We start from the raw sequence: 14,927 nt of genomic DNA on the forward strand, positions 1-14,927 counted from the left end.
AAAGTTTCTGCTTTGTCGTCAAGTCACGTTTGGACTGTTGACGTGAACAACTCCAAAAAGATAATTTTTGAGTGTAGCATTGTGAGTAGTGTAGCTTAGTCCTTAAAGTTGTCGTTGAAGGATTCATACATTTTTAAAAATGGGGCCATTGAGATGGTTAAGGCAGCATAACATTGTTATGAATTTGGATCCCTGATGCTACTGACAACTGAGTGTTATTTGTGTTCATTTCCAACAGTGATGTCGGACCACTAGATATAGACAGGGTTGATGAATTAGATGGGGTCGATTGGGCTGTTAGTTGACTTTTATCAGTGATCTGGCCTGTGAGAGAGGGGCCATTTTGATATTGATATTTTATTTGTATCGCACTCGTACACAAGTATTTCAGAGCGCGACAAGGCAAGGAAGGGGAACAAGGGAGAACAGAAACAATGATTTTACTAGGCCCAGTGACAATGAAAACTTACAAGTGCATGGGAGAGGGAAAGGAGAGAAGTGCATGGAAAGGGGAAGAGGTTGAAAGTGCTAAGCAGAGGAAAAGAGATAAATAATGAATAAATAAATTATAACAAGCAACAGTGATAGTGCAGCCAGCAAGTCGCAAGTGCTGGGTTTTAGGCAACAGACAGAGTGTTTGGTAAGTGCAGGAAAAGGGAGGGGACTGCATAGTTACAGATACAGACAACAGTGTAAGGGATTGCCAGGAAGCAGTGCAGGTGGGTGGCAGGGTGAGCAGGTACCTGGGCCCGGAAGTCAGAGGGTAAGCCAGGTGCACAATGCCGAGAGAGAGCGGATCAGCAGGGGAGAGGAGAGGCAAAGGCAGAAGCAAAGAGGAAGGTCGTGAGGTGCTTCTGGAACCGGAGATGGTTCTCCTCAAGTTTCAGAGAGGCAGGAAGGCTGTTCCAGAGGGAGGCCCCAGCCGAAGAAAGATCTACCCCCAGCTCATTTCTTTGAAAAACAACTGACCCTGAGGGAGTGGGAGGTAGAGGAGCAAAGAGCTCGAGAGGGGAGGTATTTACGGAGGGACAGCTGAAGGTATTTTGGATCCAAACCCCAGAAAGCCTTGTGGACAATGCAAAGGGTTTTGAATTTAATCCTTGCATCCACTGGGAGTCAGTGGAGAGAATTCAGGGCCGGAGAGATACAATCCCATGGCTTGAGGCCAAGGACAAGTCTTGCAGTCCTGTTCTGGATATGTTGCAAAGGGCGGAGAGTAGAAGCAGGTAGATTTAGAAAAGGGCCGTTACAGTAGACCAACCTAGAGAGAACCAGGGCTCAGGAGACAGTGAGTGTAACGCTCAACTGATTCCCACAGAGGCGCGGGTCTTGGCAGGAAGCGGTCTGTGACTCGAAAAGTGATGTGCAGGACTCGATTGGCTTCTGGGGTCGAACCTCTTCGCACTGTGTGTCGGACTCGAAGAGTGAGGTTTCTGCAGGTGAAAGAATATGGGGGTTAATGGTCTGGGTTGTTGAATGTCCCTCTCTCTCTCTCTTCCCAGCTTTTTCGTAGAGCCCCCAGGTCAACGTGCTCACCTTATATAGGTGAATGCTGGGCTCTCCATCTGCGTCTGGTGCAGGGTGCCGTTGCCAGTTCCTTCACTGGTGAAACACAGGCCTCTTGAATTCAGAGGATGGTTACCGTCGTTATCTGCACGAGCGGTGAGTTTCTGGACACCTTTTGTCTTTATAGTCTTTACATGCGTGGCACGTTTATATGCAGACTCTGTATAATGCCTTTCCCTTATGTATTGCAGGGCTCTTGAGATGAAAGATGAAGTGAAGCGCCTGGAAGTTCGTAAGTATGGCAAGCGCTCCAACTGTCTCTTTCCTTGCAGCTTAGTTCGTGTTAAAGAGACGCCGGAGTATTCGCAGGCGTTTTATTGCGACGAGCGTGATGGACTTAAGTAAATACCTGCTTAATGTCTTTTCTTTTGCCTTTCAGATGTTGGGTTGCAGGGCCGGAGTCCGCGGAATGCCAGTAAGTTGTTAACGATACTTTGTCTTCACAGGTGGCGATGCAGAACGAAGAAATCCGGAATTCACAGCGTGCCGGTAAGTATGGCAATGCTTTTGTTCTTGCAGGTGGAGATGCGGCGTGAAGAAACGGCCGCAGCCGATGGTTCAGGTAAGTAAGCACTGCGTGTAAAGTTCGCCTTGCTAACCTGTTGTTTCTGTTCTTTGCAGGTGCTGATGATGTCTGGATACTGAAGTGGTAAGTAGGATTCTTGCAGGTCCAGGATCGGAAGAAGAAAGGCCGGAGCAGACTCGGTGAGCGTTCTGCTGCAGATGCAGAATAACGCGAAGCACGCTTCATCTATCGGGTGTGGTTTAAATAGCCTTGGAGTGATGAGGCGTCTTCTTCCACGGCCCCGCCTAGGTAAGAAAAGAGTTCCAGTTTCCAGAAGAGTTCCAGTGCTGTATCCAGGGAGTGGAGCTGCCTCACCCAGGTAAGAAAGTAGTTCCTGTTCTCAGATGGCTTCTAAGTGGCTGGTAAGTAAGCAGCATGGTCTGCTGCAGGTAAGTCCACCCAAGCATCTTCACACCTATTATGAGCCCGGCGCTTCCAGTGCCGGGACCAATGGTTTTGATGAGCCTGGTGCCACCGGCAGGACGAGGTCCAAAAGGTCCCAGTGGGGACCGGCTGGTGCTTAGGATTGGGGTTAGGGGCCTGCTTTCAAGGACGTTGAGCTGGTCCTGGCTCCTTGGAAGCAGTGATCATGACAGTACCCCCCCCTCAAGGCCCCTCCTAAGCGTGTCTTCTCCGGGGGTTTTGGCTTGTCAGGGTGATTCAGATGGAATTTCTTGACCAGACGAGGTGCGTGGACATATTCTGAAGATTCCCAAGACCTTTCCTGGGGGCCGTAACCTTTCCAATCAACCAGATAATATAACTTAGATTTGGAGATCTTGGAGTCTAGGATGTTCTTAACTTCGAATTCAAGTTCTCCATCTACTAAAACCGGTTCTGGGAATTCAGTCAATCGGGTTTCTGGTTGTACTGGTTTTAATAAGGAGACATGGAATACTGGGTGTATTTTCATATGCGTAGGTAACTCCAATTTGACAGCCACCGGATTAATTATGGCAGATATGAGATAGGGTCCAAGGTATCTCGGGATGAAGGTGCAGGGTCCCTTTAGAGGCAGGGTTCTTAGTGGATAGCCAGACCTGATCTCCTACAGCGTAGTGAGGAGCCTCTTTATGGTGTCGATCTGCTCCTCTTTTGAATTGAGCTTTAGCTCTTTGCAGATGGGCCGAGGCTTCCTTAAAAGCACGGCTGATCTCCGAGTGCAAGTGATCCACAGCAGGTGCTTCGAATTCTTGGGGAGGATCCAGGTTAGAGGTTCTAGGATGGTGTCCGTATAGTAGGAAGAAGGGAGTCTTCCCTGTTCCAGAATGAATCGAATTATTGTAAGCATATTCAGCGATCCAAAGAATATCCTTCCAGGGGTTTTCAGTTTGTTGGAGCATGCAACGTAGATATTGCTCTAGAGTTTGATTTGCCCTTTCGGTTTTTCCGTCAGTTTGGGGATGGTGACTAGTTGAAAGTCTTACATCAATTTGGGCTAGACGACAGCAACTGCGCCAGAAGTGAGATGAATTGACTTCCCCTATCGGAGACTAAAACCGAGGGAAAACCGTGTAGCCGAACGATGTTTTCTAAGAATTCTCGGGCCAATACTGAGGCTGATGGTAGACCCTTCAGGGGAATGAAGTGAGCCATCTTGGAGAATAGATCCACGACTACTAAAATGGTAGTATACCCCGAGCATGGAGGTAAGTCCGTGATGAAATCCATGGACAGGGTATGCCATGGACAGGGAGGGATGTCTAGTGGCTGTAATAGGCCGGCTGGTTTCTCCTTCTGACTTTTATTCTGGGCACACACACCACAGGAGATTACAAAGTCTCTAATATCCTTTTTCCATGACGGCCACCAGAAATGTCTTTTAATCTTTTCCATGGTTTTGGTAATGCCAGGGTGACCCTCCGTTAGAGAGTCGTGATAACAGGAGATTACTTGTTTTTGTATTTTCTCACAGGGTAAATGCAATCGTCCTCGGAAATATGGTAGGTCTTGATCCACTGAGAATTCTTTCCCCTTTAATTGCCAATCTTGCAAATCGCCCGGAGTTAGGAGTGATTTAACCATGGTCTTGATGTCTTCAAAAGATTGAGCGCTGACCAAACCCAAAATTCTTTGTTCTGGGATTATGGGTATTGGTTCTGGATTGGTCAAATGTTCATCTATTCCCATCCGGGAGAGAGCATCTGCTTTTCCGTTCTTACTGCCTGGTCGATAAGTAATTATAAAGTCAAATTCTGCTAGAAACAGAGCCCAGCGAAGCTGTCTGGAAGGCTGAGCTTTGGCTGTCTTTAGATATTGTAAATTGCGGTGATCAGTCATTACGGTGACTGTGCGTCTGGCTCCTAGAAGATAATGCCGCCAGGCTTTAAAGGCCGATCTGATGGCCAAAAGTTCCTTGTCTGTAATTGAATAGTTGATCTCGCGAGGCGAAAACCTGCGGGACCAAAAGGCAACAGGATGTAGTTGGTGTGTGACCGGATCTCTTTGTCATAAAACTGCCCCCATAGCAAGACTAGGAGCATCCGTTTCCACGATGTAGGGGAGTTCTGGGCGAGGATGTTTTAAAACAGGTGCAGAAATGAATTTAGCTTTTAAGTCCTGAAAAGCTTGTTCTGCTTCAGAAGACCACTCAAAATGTTTGTTCTTTTTCAACAGAGCGGTGATGGGCTGGACTATCTGAGAAAATTCAGGAATGAATCTGCGGTAAACGTTAGCGAACCCTAACATGCTTTGAACTCCTTTTACAGAGGTTGGTGATGGCCACTTGATGATTGCATCAACTCTCTTTGAATCCATATGGACTCCGTTAGGTGACAATATGAATCCCAGGAACTCGACTTCCGTTACGTTGAAAACGCATTTCTCAAGCTTAGCAAAAAGATTATGTTGACGCAATCTCTCGAGAACCTTTTTAACGTGTCTGATGTTCCTCTTCAGATGATGAATAGACGAGGATGTCATCAATGTAGACAACAACACACACGTCTATGAGTTCTCTAAGGACATCGTTCATAAAATACTGGAAAGCAGCAGGAGCATTACACAGTCCAAAGGGCATCACTTGATATTCGAATAGCCCGTACTTGGTGCGGAAGGCCGTTTTCCATTCATCTCCCTCTTTTATCCGTACCAAGTGGTAGGCTCCTCTGAGATCCAACTTTGTGTATATACATGCATCTTTGACTTGATCCAGGAGTTCAGGGATCAAAGGTAACGGGTATCTGTTTTTAACGGTGATCTGATTCAGGGCGCGGTAATCTATGCAAGTCCTAAGGTCTCCTTCCTTTTTCGGAACGAAGAACAAAGCCGATGAAGCTGGAGATTTTGAAGGACGGATAAACCCGTTAGCTAGGTATTGGTCTAGGTATTGTCTGAGGTGAAGGTTCTCTGGCTCGGTGAGGGCATAAATCCTGCTGCAAGGAGGAGTTGTTCCAGGTATCAGATCTATTTGACAGTCGTAAGACCTATGAGGAGGCAGGGTGTTGGCTTGATCCTTCCGGAAGACGTCTTGGAATTCCTGGTATTCGGGAGGTAATTTGGGCACCTCCTCAGAAGAGATTGCCGCCAGTGAAACATCAGGCCGAGGATAACAAGTGGTAAAACACTCTGGAAACTGAACCGTCTTTGCTCGCCAATCGATCTGAGGATTGTGCTTCTCTAACCAAGGGATTCCCAGAATGATCTGGAACTGAGGGGCCTTGATTACATCAAACACGATTCTCTCCCGGTGTCCATCTTGACTCACTAGCGTCACTTCTTGGGTGGCATGCGTTACTGGTCCTGAGGCTATCTCCGTGCCATCCACAGTAGTGATGACGTCTTTTACTGCCTTAGGGACAAGGGGTAGATTCATCCTTGATACCATTTCACGGTCCACATAGTTACCGATTGCTCCGCTGTCAATGTAAGCTTCAATTGCATGCAAACGATCCGGACGTTCAGGACTAATGAGGACCATGGGTATCACGAAATGTGAGGTCACGGGACAGATCTTAACGCTCGGCAAGAGGACCTCTACTCTTGTCGGGCGAGGTTGTTTTCCTGTTCAGAATTTGTGGTACAGGTATCCACGGCTCCTACAGTCTTCTTAGCTGGTTTCACTGGACAGTCCCGAAGAAAGTGTCCTGAGTTTCCGCAATAGAGGCATAATTGCAGCTGCCTTCTTCTTTCCCGCTCTTTCTGGGTTAAAGGTCCTTTCATGCCCCCTATTTGCATGGGTTCCACAGTGTCAGCTCCCTTATTCGAGGTCTGTGGTTTAGAAAACACTCGGGTATCAAATCCGGAACGATCTGCCTTCCTGTTCTGTAGTCTATGGTCCAATTGGACAACTAAGTCAATATAGTCAGAACATTCTTGTGGAGGATTCACAACTTGCGCTAACACATCTTTGAGCTCTCCACCAGGCCTCTGTAGAAAAGCGTTATTCTCTTGTCCTCGGGCCATTGTGTTTCCACTATGAGTCTATTGAAGGAGGCTATATAAGTCAAGAGGTCTTGATTACCCTGTCGTAATGAGAGAAGTTCATTGTCCAAGGCCTGCCCTTGTGCATGTCTTGCGAACAGTTTCTCCATGCTGGACTGGAAGGCCTGAAAATCATGTAAAACCGGATCATCCTGGGTGACTAAAGGGATCGACCAATCTGCAGCGCTGCCACTGAGATAAGAAAGCACGAAAGCCACCTTGGTCTGGTCTGTTGGGAATGCAGCTGGTCGACATAAGAAGTGTAGGCGGCACTGATTGATGAACACTGCGAATTTCTTTGGATCACCAGAAAAGCGTTCGGGCGGAGCCAAGGGAACATTACCGGGCAGATTGATTTGCACTGGATTTGAAGATGATGCAGAAGGATAACTTCCTCCTGGAACAGGCAAAGGTGTCTGTCCTGTCTGCGTTTGTAACAACTGCCTAGCAAGGTCCTCTGTTCGCTCCTTGGAAAGTATCAGTTCTCTTCTTAGAGAGTTTGTTTCCTGACAAGCTGCATGTACTTCTGCTCTTAATTCCCCGAGCAACTCGGCTAGTAGATCAGTGTCTGAGGTTTCCATTGCATCTGGGTAGGAGTTTTGTGGTGGGCTTCGCGTTCTGTAACGCTCACCTGATTCCCACGGAGGCGCGGGTCTTGGCAGGAAGCTGTCTTTGACTCGAAAAGTGATGTGCAGGACTCGATTGGCTTCTGGGGTCGAACCTCTTCGCACTGTGTGTCGGACTCGAAGAGTGAGGTTTCTGCAGGTGAAAGAATATGGGGTTAATGGTCTGGGTTGTTGAATGTCCCTCTCTCTCTCTCTCTCTCTCTCTCTCTCTTCCCAGCTTTTTCGTAGAGCCCCCAGGCCAACGTGCTCACCTTATATAGGTGAATGCTGGGCTCTCCATCTGCGTCTGGTGCAGGGTGCCGTTGCCAGTTCCTTCACTGGTGAAACACAGGCCTCTTGAATTCAGAGGATGGTTACCGTCGTTATCTGCACGAGCGGCGAGTTTCTGGACACCTTTTGTCTTTATAGTCTTTACATGCGTGGCACGTTTATATGCAGACTCTGTATAATGCCTTTCCCTTATGTATTGCAGGGCTCTTGAGATGAAAGATGAAGTGAAGCGCCTGGAAGTTCGTAAGTATGGCAAGCGCTCCAACTGTCTTTTTCCTTGCAGCTTAGTTCGTGTTAAAGAGACGCCGGAGTATTCGCAGGCGTTTTATTGCGACGAGCGTGATGGACGTAAGTAAATACCTGCTTAATGTCTTTTCTTTTGCCTTTCAGATGATGGGTTGCAGGGCCGGAGTCCGCGGAATGCCAGTAAATTGTTAACGATACTTTGTCTTCACAGGCGGCGATGCAGAACGAAGAAATCCGGAATTCACAGCGTGCCGGTAAGTATGGCAATGCTTTTGTTCTTGCAGGTGGAGATGCGGCGTGAAGAAATGGCCGCAGCCGATGGATCAGGTAAGTAAGCACTGCGTGTAAAGTTCGCCTTGCTAACCTGTTGTTTCTGTTCTTTGCAGGTGCTGATGATGTCTGGATACTGAAGTGGTAAGTAGGATTCTTGCAGGTCCAGGATCGGAAGAAGAAAGGCCGGAGCAGACTCGGTGAGCGTTCTGCTGCAGATGCAGAATAACGCGAAGCACGCTTCATCTATCGGGTGTGGTTTAAATAGCCTTGGAGTGATGAGGCATCTTCTTTCACGGCCCCGCCTAGGTAAGAAAAGAGTTCCAGTTTCCAGAAGAGTTCCAGTGCTGTATCCAGGGAGTGGAGCTGCCCCACCCAGGTAAGAAAGTAGTTCCTGTTCTCAGATGGCTTCTGAGTGGCTGGTAAGTAAGCAGCATGGTCTGCTGCAGGTAAGTCCACCCAAGCATCTTCACACCTATTATGAGCCCGGCGCTTCCAGTGCCGGGACCAATGGTTTTGATGGCCTGGTGCCACCGGCGCCAGGACAAGGTCCAAAAGGTCCCAGTGGGGACCGGCTGGTGCTTAGGATTAGGGTTAGGGGGCTGCTTCCAAGGACGTTGGGCTGGTCCTGGCTCCTTGGAAACAGTGATCATGACAGTGAGCTTCTGTGAGAAGGAGAGGAAAGGCAGAGTACCTTAGAGGAGGTGCAGTAAGTTTGACTTTTTCGAGACATCGGAGATGTCGGCAGGGAAGGAAAGCATGGAATCAAAGATGACCCTGAGGTTCTTAGCCTCACAGGTGGGGGTAGGAGGACGGCCAAGGGAGGCAAGCCAGAGAGCGATGGGAAAGGAGGGTGAAGGTGTGCCGATGAGGAGGATCTCCGTCTTGCTGTCATTCAGGCAGAGATCGTTGGCGGCACACCAATCCTGAATGGCAGATAGGTAATCAGAGATGAGAGAAGGAGGTGGCCGAGGGAAGCCTGAAAATTAGTTGAGTGTCGTCAGCATAGCACTGGAAGTTGGAGCAGATAATGGCAATGTGGTGGGTGAGAGTTGCCAGGTATTAGCTGAAAAGCCAGGGTGAGAGGTTAGACCCCTGGGGAACACCTCAGGTAGAAAGGGAGATAGAAGAAAGGGAGATAGATGAAAGGAAGGACCCAAGTTGGACCTGGGAGGGTCGATCAGAGAGGAAAAAGGTCAGTCAACCCAGGGCCTGATCGGTGATACCCAGGTTGTCACGGAGACGGTTGAGCAGAATGGTATTTTTGACCGCGTCGAAGGCAGACGAGAGATCGAGTAGGATGAGGACAGAGGTATTGTTAGAGTCAAGGTTGGGGAGCAGATCTTCACAGATATTCAGGAGAGCAGTTTCCGTGCTTCTGGCAGCTCTAAAGCCAGACTGATGGTCGTGGAGACAGCCAACAGAATCAGAGTGAAGGTTAAGCTGCGAGATAGCCAACTTTTCAAGTTTACCCAGAAAAGGAGTAATGGAAATTGGGCGATAGTTAGCTGGGCAAGAAGGATAAGCTACGAGTTTCCTGAGAAGAGGATGCACAAGAGAGTGCTCCAGAGGGGAGGGGAAGGCTCCTGAGGCAAAGGAGAGGCTGCAGAAATCGCCCAGGGCCGGAGCGAGGGTGTCAATGTAGTCCTTGATGGTTTTAGAAGAACTGGGGTGAACCTGTTTTGACAAGACTTTCATAGATCAGACTGGTCTAGCGACCTCTTCAGGGGAGAAAAAAAGGAAAGGCAGAGAAAGAGGGCGGGACAGAGTTCACAGAAGGAGAGGGGAGATGAGGGGGAGGCAGGGTAAGGGTGGACAGGATGTCCTGAGTTTTTGAGATGAAGCGAAAGGCAAGGGCCATGCAAAGGGCCTAGGAGGCGACAGTGGGGGAAGAGACTGCAACAGGGTTGGCCAGCTTCTTGCAGATTTAAAGAGTTCGGCTGAGTTGTTAGATGCCGCAGAGACACAGGCTTGGATGTGTGCTCACTTCTTGGTGTGGACAGAGCCGGTATCGCCTTTGGAGCAGGCGAAAGGCCAGTTTGTCAGATAAACAAGAAGCCCTCCATTTCCTCTCAGCCGCCCTACACTTACGTTTATGTGTAGCTAGGTCAGAGTCATACCAAGAATTGCACTTGGCTTTGGGCTTCCAACAGATCCTCAAGAGCATCAAGAGTATCGGAAATAGAAGAGTAGAGCATAGAGAGGGCTGTGTCAGGATGTGAGTCAGCCAGAGTAAAGGTGGCGGCAAAAGCCTCAAAATGACACACGCTTGATGGACCAGATGTCTGAGAAGGTAGGTGGCAGTGTTGGGGTAGGCTTGGTCTGGGGGGAAGTGAGGGAGAGATGAGAGGAGAGGAGGGAATGATGGTGTCACCCCATACCTTTAATGACTTTGTATTGGGCCAATGTGTGTAGCTGGAGTGAAGACATGCTGGTTATTGGAGTTCCGTTCACATGCGGAAGTTCCAGGGGTATTTTGACCCAGCTGCAGTTTGAGTTCTATAATGTCCTTTGCTAGTCTTGCTGCAAGTGAACAGAAGAGTCCTTTTTACTCACCTCCCTGCTCCATTTTCTCTCTATTTATTTTTTGTATTGGAGGGGGAGGAGGAGGGGTCTTGGACCGAGTGGATGTTTAGCAACCAGAGTCCCACTGACTGGGGGGATGTCAGCGTGACCACGGGCGCAGAGATAAAGGTGTACACCACGTATTCTCTGCTTCTATGGAGATGCATGCGTCAAGTTCAGGGTTTTGGCTTTTCCCGTTTTCCACCTCCCATCAGTTCAGACGTTTTTCGTGGGGCCGCACAGCTGGGGGGACATTCCACAACAACCTCTGCAGTGTCAAATACGCTATCCATGTCTAGCAACTCAGCATCAGTCAAATCCAAACCATTTCTAAGAACACTTGGCGAAACATGCAACACGGGAGGCGACTGAGAAAGGAGTGTCCTGAAGGCACCGTTGACATCCTGCTCGCTGTACCATTTGTTCTGCCGCTCATATCACAGAAGTAACGGAGGAGAAAAAGCAGGCGTTTTGGTGTCAGCCTGAGTGCCCAAGTCGTGACTGGAGCGAGACTGGACTCAGCATCGGATACACGCGTCAACGTTAAGCGCTTGCCAAGGATTAAATAGGAGCATTCAAATCCTAAAGGTGCAGTATCTGCAGTGAAATGAACAAACAGCAGAAGTCAATCTGTCAGAATAGCTCAGCGAAATTGGACTCCGAGTCGGACTCGCACTTCGCACATTTATCACCCTAGTTCTAGCCTAGACAAAGTAGAAACAGTCTCTTCAGTGGTTTCAAACTATGACACTGATATATGCTTATTGTCAAGAATAACCTGCTGGCTTTGATCCCAAGGGCTTCCACTAAGCTGCCCAGAGGCCACCTATCATATACAAGTACCCTTCTTACTCTGAACAACCCTTGCTACTCAGGGTCTGTGCTTGTTTTCTATTTCTTTCTTCAGTTACAGTCAGCACCTGCAACTGTAGTGGCCTATTCACAATACCCAAAAACAACTTGATATTTACTTTGTTTCACTATTCTAATACGCATCACTGCTACACCTGCCTTTCCCTTCCTGTGGTCTCTGTCTCCATCACAGGAATACAAGGTTGACGGTGATCCTTTAAATGTTAAGCTCAGGTGGCTAAGAATTGGCCACACTAGATAATTTCCAAGACTTCACTAGTTCCAAACAAGAAGAGAAAGAGAGAGAGAGAGAGAGAGGAAAGAGAGAGAGAGGAGAGAGAGGAAAGAGAGAGAGAGGAGAGAGAGGAAAGAAAGAGGAGAGAGAGGAAAGAGGAGAGAGAGGAAAGAGAGAGAGAAGAGAGGAGAGAGAGAAGAGAGGAGAGAGGAAAGAGAGAGAGGGAGAGAAGAGAGGAAAGAGAGGGGAGAGAGGAAAGAGAGGAGAGAGAGGAAAGAGGAAAGAGAGCAAAGAGAGCAAAGAGAGGAGAGAGAGGAGAGAGAGGAGAGAGAGCAGAGAGAGAGAGGAGAGAGAGCAGGGAGAGGAGAGAGAGCAGGGAGAGGAGAGAGAGCAGGGAGAGGAGAGAGAGGAGAGAGAGGAGAGAGAGGAAAGAGGAAAGAGAGGAATGAGAGGAGAGAGAAGAGAGGAAAGAGAAGAGAGAGGAAAGAAGAGAGGAAAGAGGAGAGAGAGGAAAGAGAGAGGAGAGAGGAAAGAGAGAGAGAGAGAGAGAGAGAGAGAGAGAGAGAGAGAGTGTGTGCGTGTGCGTGTATATATATATAGAAGAGGCCATGTGCAACAACATCCAATATAACTGTGGATAAGATCTTAAGTTCTCAAAATTGTATTTGAATTGAGTGCATTACAGCGAATAGGCCTCAAAATATGAATATTGGTTAAAAAAAGGGCCAGGTTGTGGAGGTGGAGGAGTTCCATTAGGAGAGGACCACAACTCATCAGTAAAAAATGAGGTGGCGGGACACCGCTTTCTAACAAATTAGTACCAAACAGCTTCTCTCGGGGAAGGGAAAAGTACTATGATGTATCGAAATATTGGTCCTCTGAGCCAAATAACGTGATGTGTTCACCTCTGTTTACCACTGACAAAGCAACAGGACTATCCCTGGGGACTTGAGGATCTGACCAGAACCAGCAGAGAAATTACCGCTTTCGTTGAGGCTCGGAAGAATTATCTTTTTATTTTCTCTCCACCTTGCGCTTCCTTTTCCTGCACTTCCTTTAAAGGGAACAATGAACAGGGGGTTCTGGTACTTTTGCCAGTACAGAGAGGTTGGAAATCTTCCTAGTAAAAGAGGTTACTCTGGGCTGAATTAGACGGTACGCTCAAAGCTATGGTTTAGGTGGGGCAACATCTATATGTTTAAAGGATTTGCACCTAAAGCTGCCGGTGACTCAAGAGGTGTCATTGCTTGTTCAGCTGGTTGGCGAAGAATAGGGACCCTTCGGCAGTACTGTCGTGACTATCATGATTGAATAGGTCATGGGCTGTTGCAAGAACGACCTCAGTGCCACCATGGTGCTTTCCCGATACAAGATGCAGAGACCATTCATGCAAGATTAGTGCAGGTCAGAAGTGAAAAGGTGGCAAGGGCAACAAATGCATTTCTTTAACACACTTGCATACAGCACGTTAGAGAGAGGATAAACCGAAGTAAATTCAGAGTGACCAATGACATCTGAAACCTAGAAAAACACCCATACGAAAACAGAAACATTGAAAGAGACAGCGTGTCGTTAGGGGAGGGGGGGCAAATAGGTTTTGCAGCTAGTGAAAAAACAGGTACAGTGAAAAACTAATGAAGAAATCCCTAGTAAAAAGCTATTAAAGAGAAAGCATATCTTTTAGAATGACTTCTCCAGAATTCCCGGCATTGCAGACAATTCCTAACGGTCATACAAAGAGGGAGAAGGATGCCAGAGTATGCATAGTTTGCCCCAATTTTCTTCCACCTTGTCTTGAGGGTCAAGAAACCCGTCCCACCCACGTTTCAGGGTGGCTTGCTATGCTCCTTTAGCAGAATATGGGAGCAGCAATTATAATTCACTGGTTTGAAAGTTCACCAGCTGGCATTGTTTGCTATAAAATGATACAAACACAGCTGCAAACGTTGCCTTCATACCGTGATCTCTCTCTCTCTCTCTCTCTCTCTCTCTCTCTCTCTCTCTCTCTCTCATTGCCTGCCCACCCCCCTCCTGCTCCCTCAAGCAAGCAGATTTCACCTTTCTTCTACATGCAGCATCATGCTTGCCAGTTTTCTCTCTGAAAAGCCCTCTTCTAGGATAGTCTAGACCATCAAGCACCTGAAGCTGCAAGGATTTCTGGTAATCCTCCAGCAAGTGGACCTGCTTAACCCATAACACTTAACCCTATAGTCCCACAGAGAGAGCTCTGCGATGAGGATCAGCACAATTCCCATACAAATATAGAGTCCCACCTACCTAGTAAGAACATTACAAAAGTCACATTTCAAATGGCATAAATCGTCGACAGCTATGGTTTTAGTGCCTAAAAAAAGGTTTCACGTGCATGATGAGTTCATTGCAATATCCGATTAGAGAGCTTCATTTTTCTGAGTTTTGATAGAACGTTGGAATGTATTGCATTTCTTTAAGTATTCAGTTTTACAAAAAGAGTGAACAATGGCACCCTTTGTAATGACAGGTGGATTTAAACTGAGATATAAAAGATGAAATGACATGAAATTGGACTGCACCAAGGGCTCCCATTCTCGGCAATCTTGAATTCCTTTATCACACCAAATTTGCCATCAAGGTTTTCATTGAACAATCAAACAATTCTAATTCAACTATACCTTCTGACTTTTCAACTTGGAATGTAGGGCATCTTCTGAACGTTTAATAGTCAAGACGCTAGCATCATGTTTCTCGGATTGTTGCTTTTTCTGAAGCTCCTCCTCCAGTCGCTCCCTTTCTTCCAACTTTTTCCGAACTTCAGCTTCTTCATATCTAGTATGAAATTAAACATTGTTGTTGTTTTAGACACATTACTACACTGAACAACCTGGTTTTTGCTGTCCCTTCTATGCTTTGGTTTATGGTTTGGAAAAACAAACCTGATAATTTATTGAAACAAATCTATATGCCATTGCACTACCAGAAAGCATTTGCAACTGCCTAGATATTTCTTAGGCTTAAAGAGTTATTCTGTCAATATCAGTAAATCGCTGCAAATAATTTAAAAAACAAAATATTTTTTTTATAAAAAAGGGTAAAAGATCTAGACTTTTACAACAAAAGATCATAAAATAACCTTTTATTAATGGGTAATGTGAGTTGTCTGAAATGAAAGAGACACAAGTTGTTGCATTCTCAAGAAAAGACATGTTTATTAAATAAAAATGTGTTGGTAAAACGCCGCTCTAGCCCTGTTGTAAAGAGGACCTTCCCTAACCAGAAACTAAAAATTAATGATCGGTCTTTGTCAGGATGTCAGTAGCTGAAAAACCGTCCT

The 14,927-nt window shown here is 47.1% G+C and overlaps 1 protein-coding gene across 2 annotated transcripts in view; it reads right to left on the minus strand.

Moving 5' to 3' along the window:
- The window catches only part of USP8 (ubiquitin specific peptidase 8), a 1,053,131-nt gene that overhangs the window by 767,126 nt on the left and 271,078 nt on the right, over window positions 1–14,927 (minus strand). For both annotated transcript variants that reach the window (XM_069624966.1, XM_069624967.1), the window contains exon 5: window positions 14,269–14,422. In XM_069624966.1, coding sequence (XP_069481067.1) covers window positions 14,269–14,422 — 154 coding nt within the window. The remainder of the gene's footprint in view (window positions 1–14,268; window positions 14,423–14,927) is intronic.

Source organism: Ambystoma mexicanum, chromosome 11 (assembly GCF_040938575.1).
Source record: "Ambystoma mexicanum isolate Mex_15411 chromosome 11, UKY_AmexF1_1, whole genome shotgun sequence".
Lineage (NCBI taxonomy): Eukaryota > Metazoa > Chordata > Amphibia > Caudata > Ambystomatidae > Ambystoma > Ambystoma mexicanum.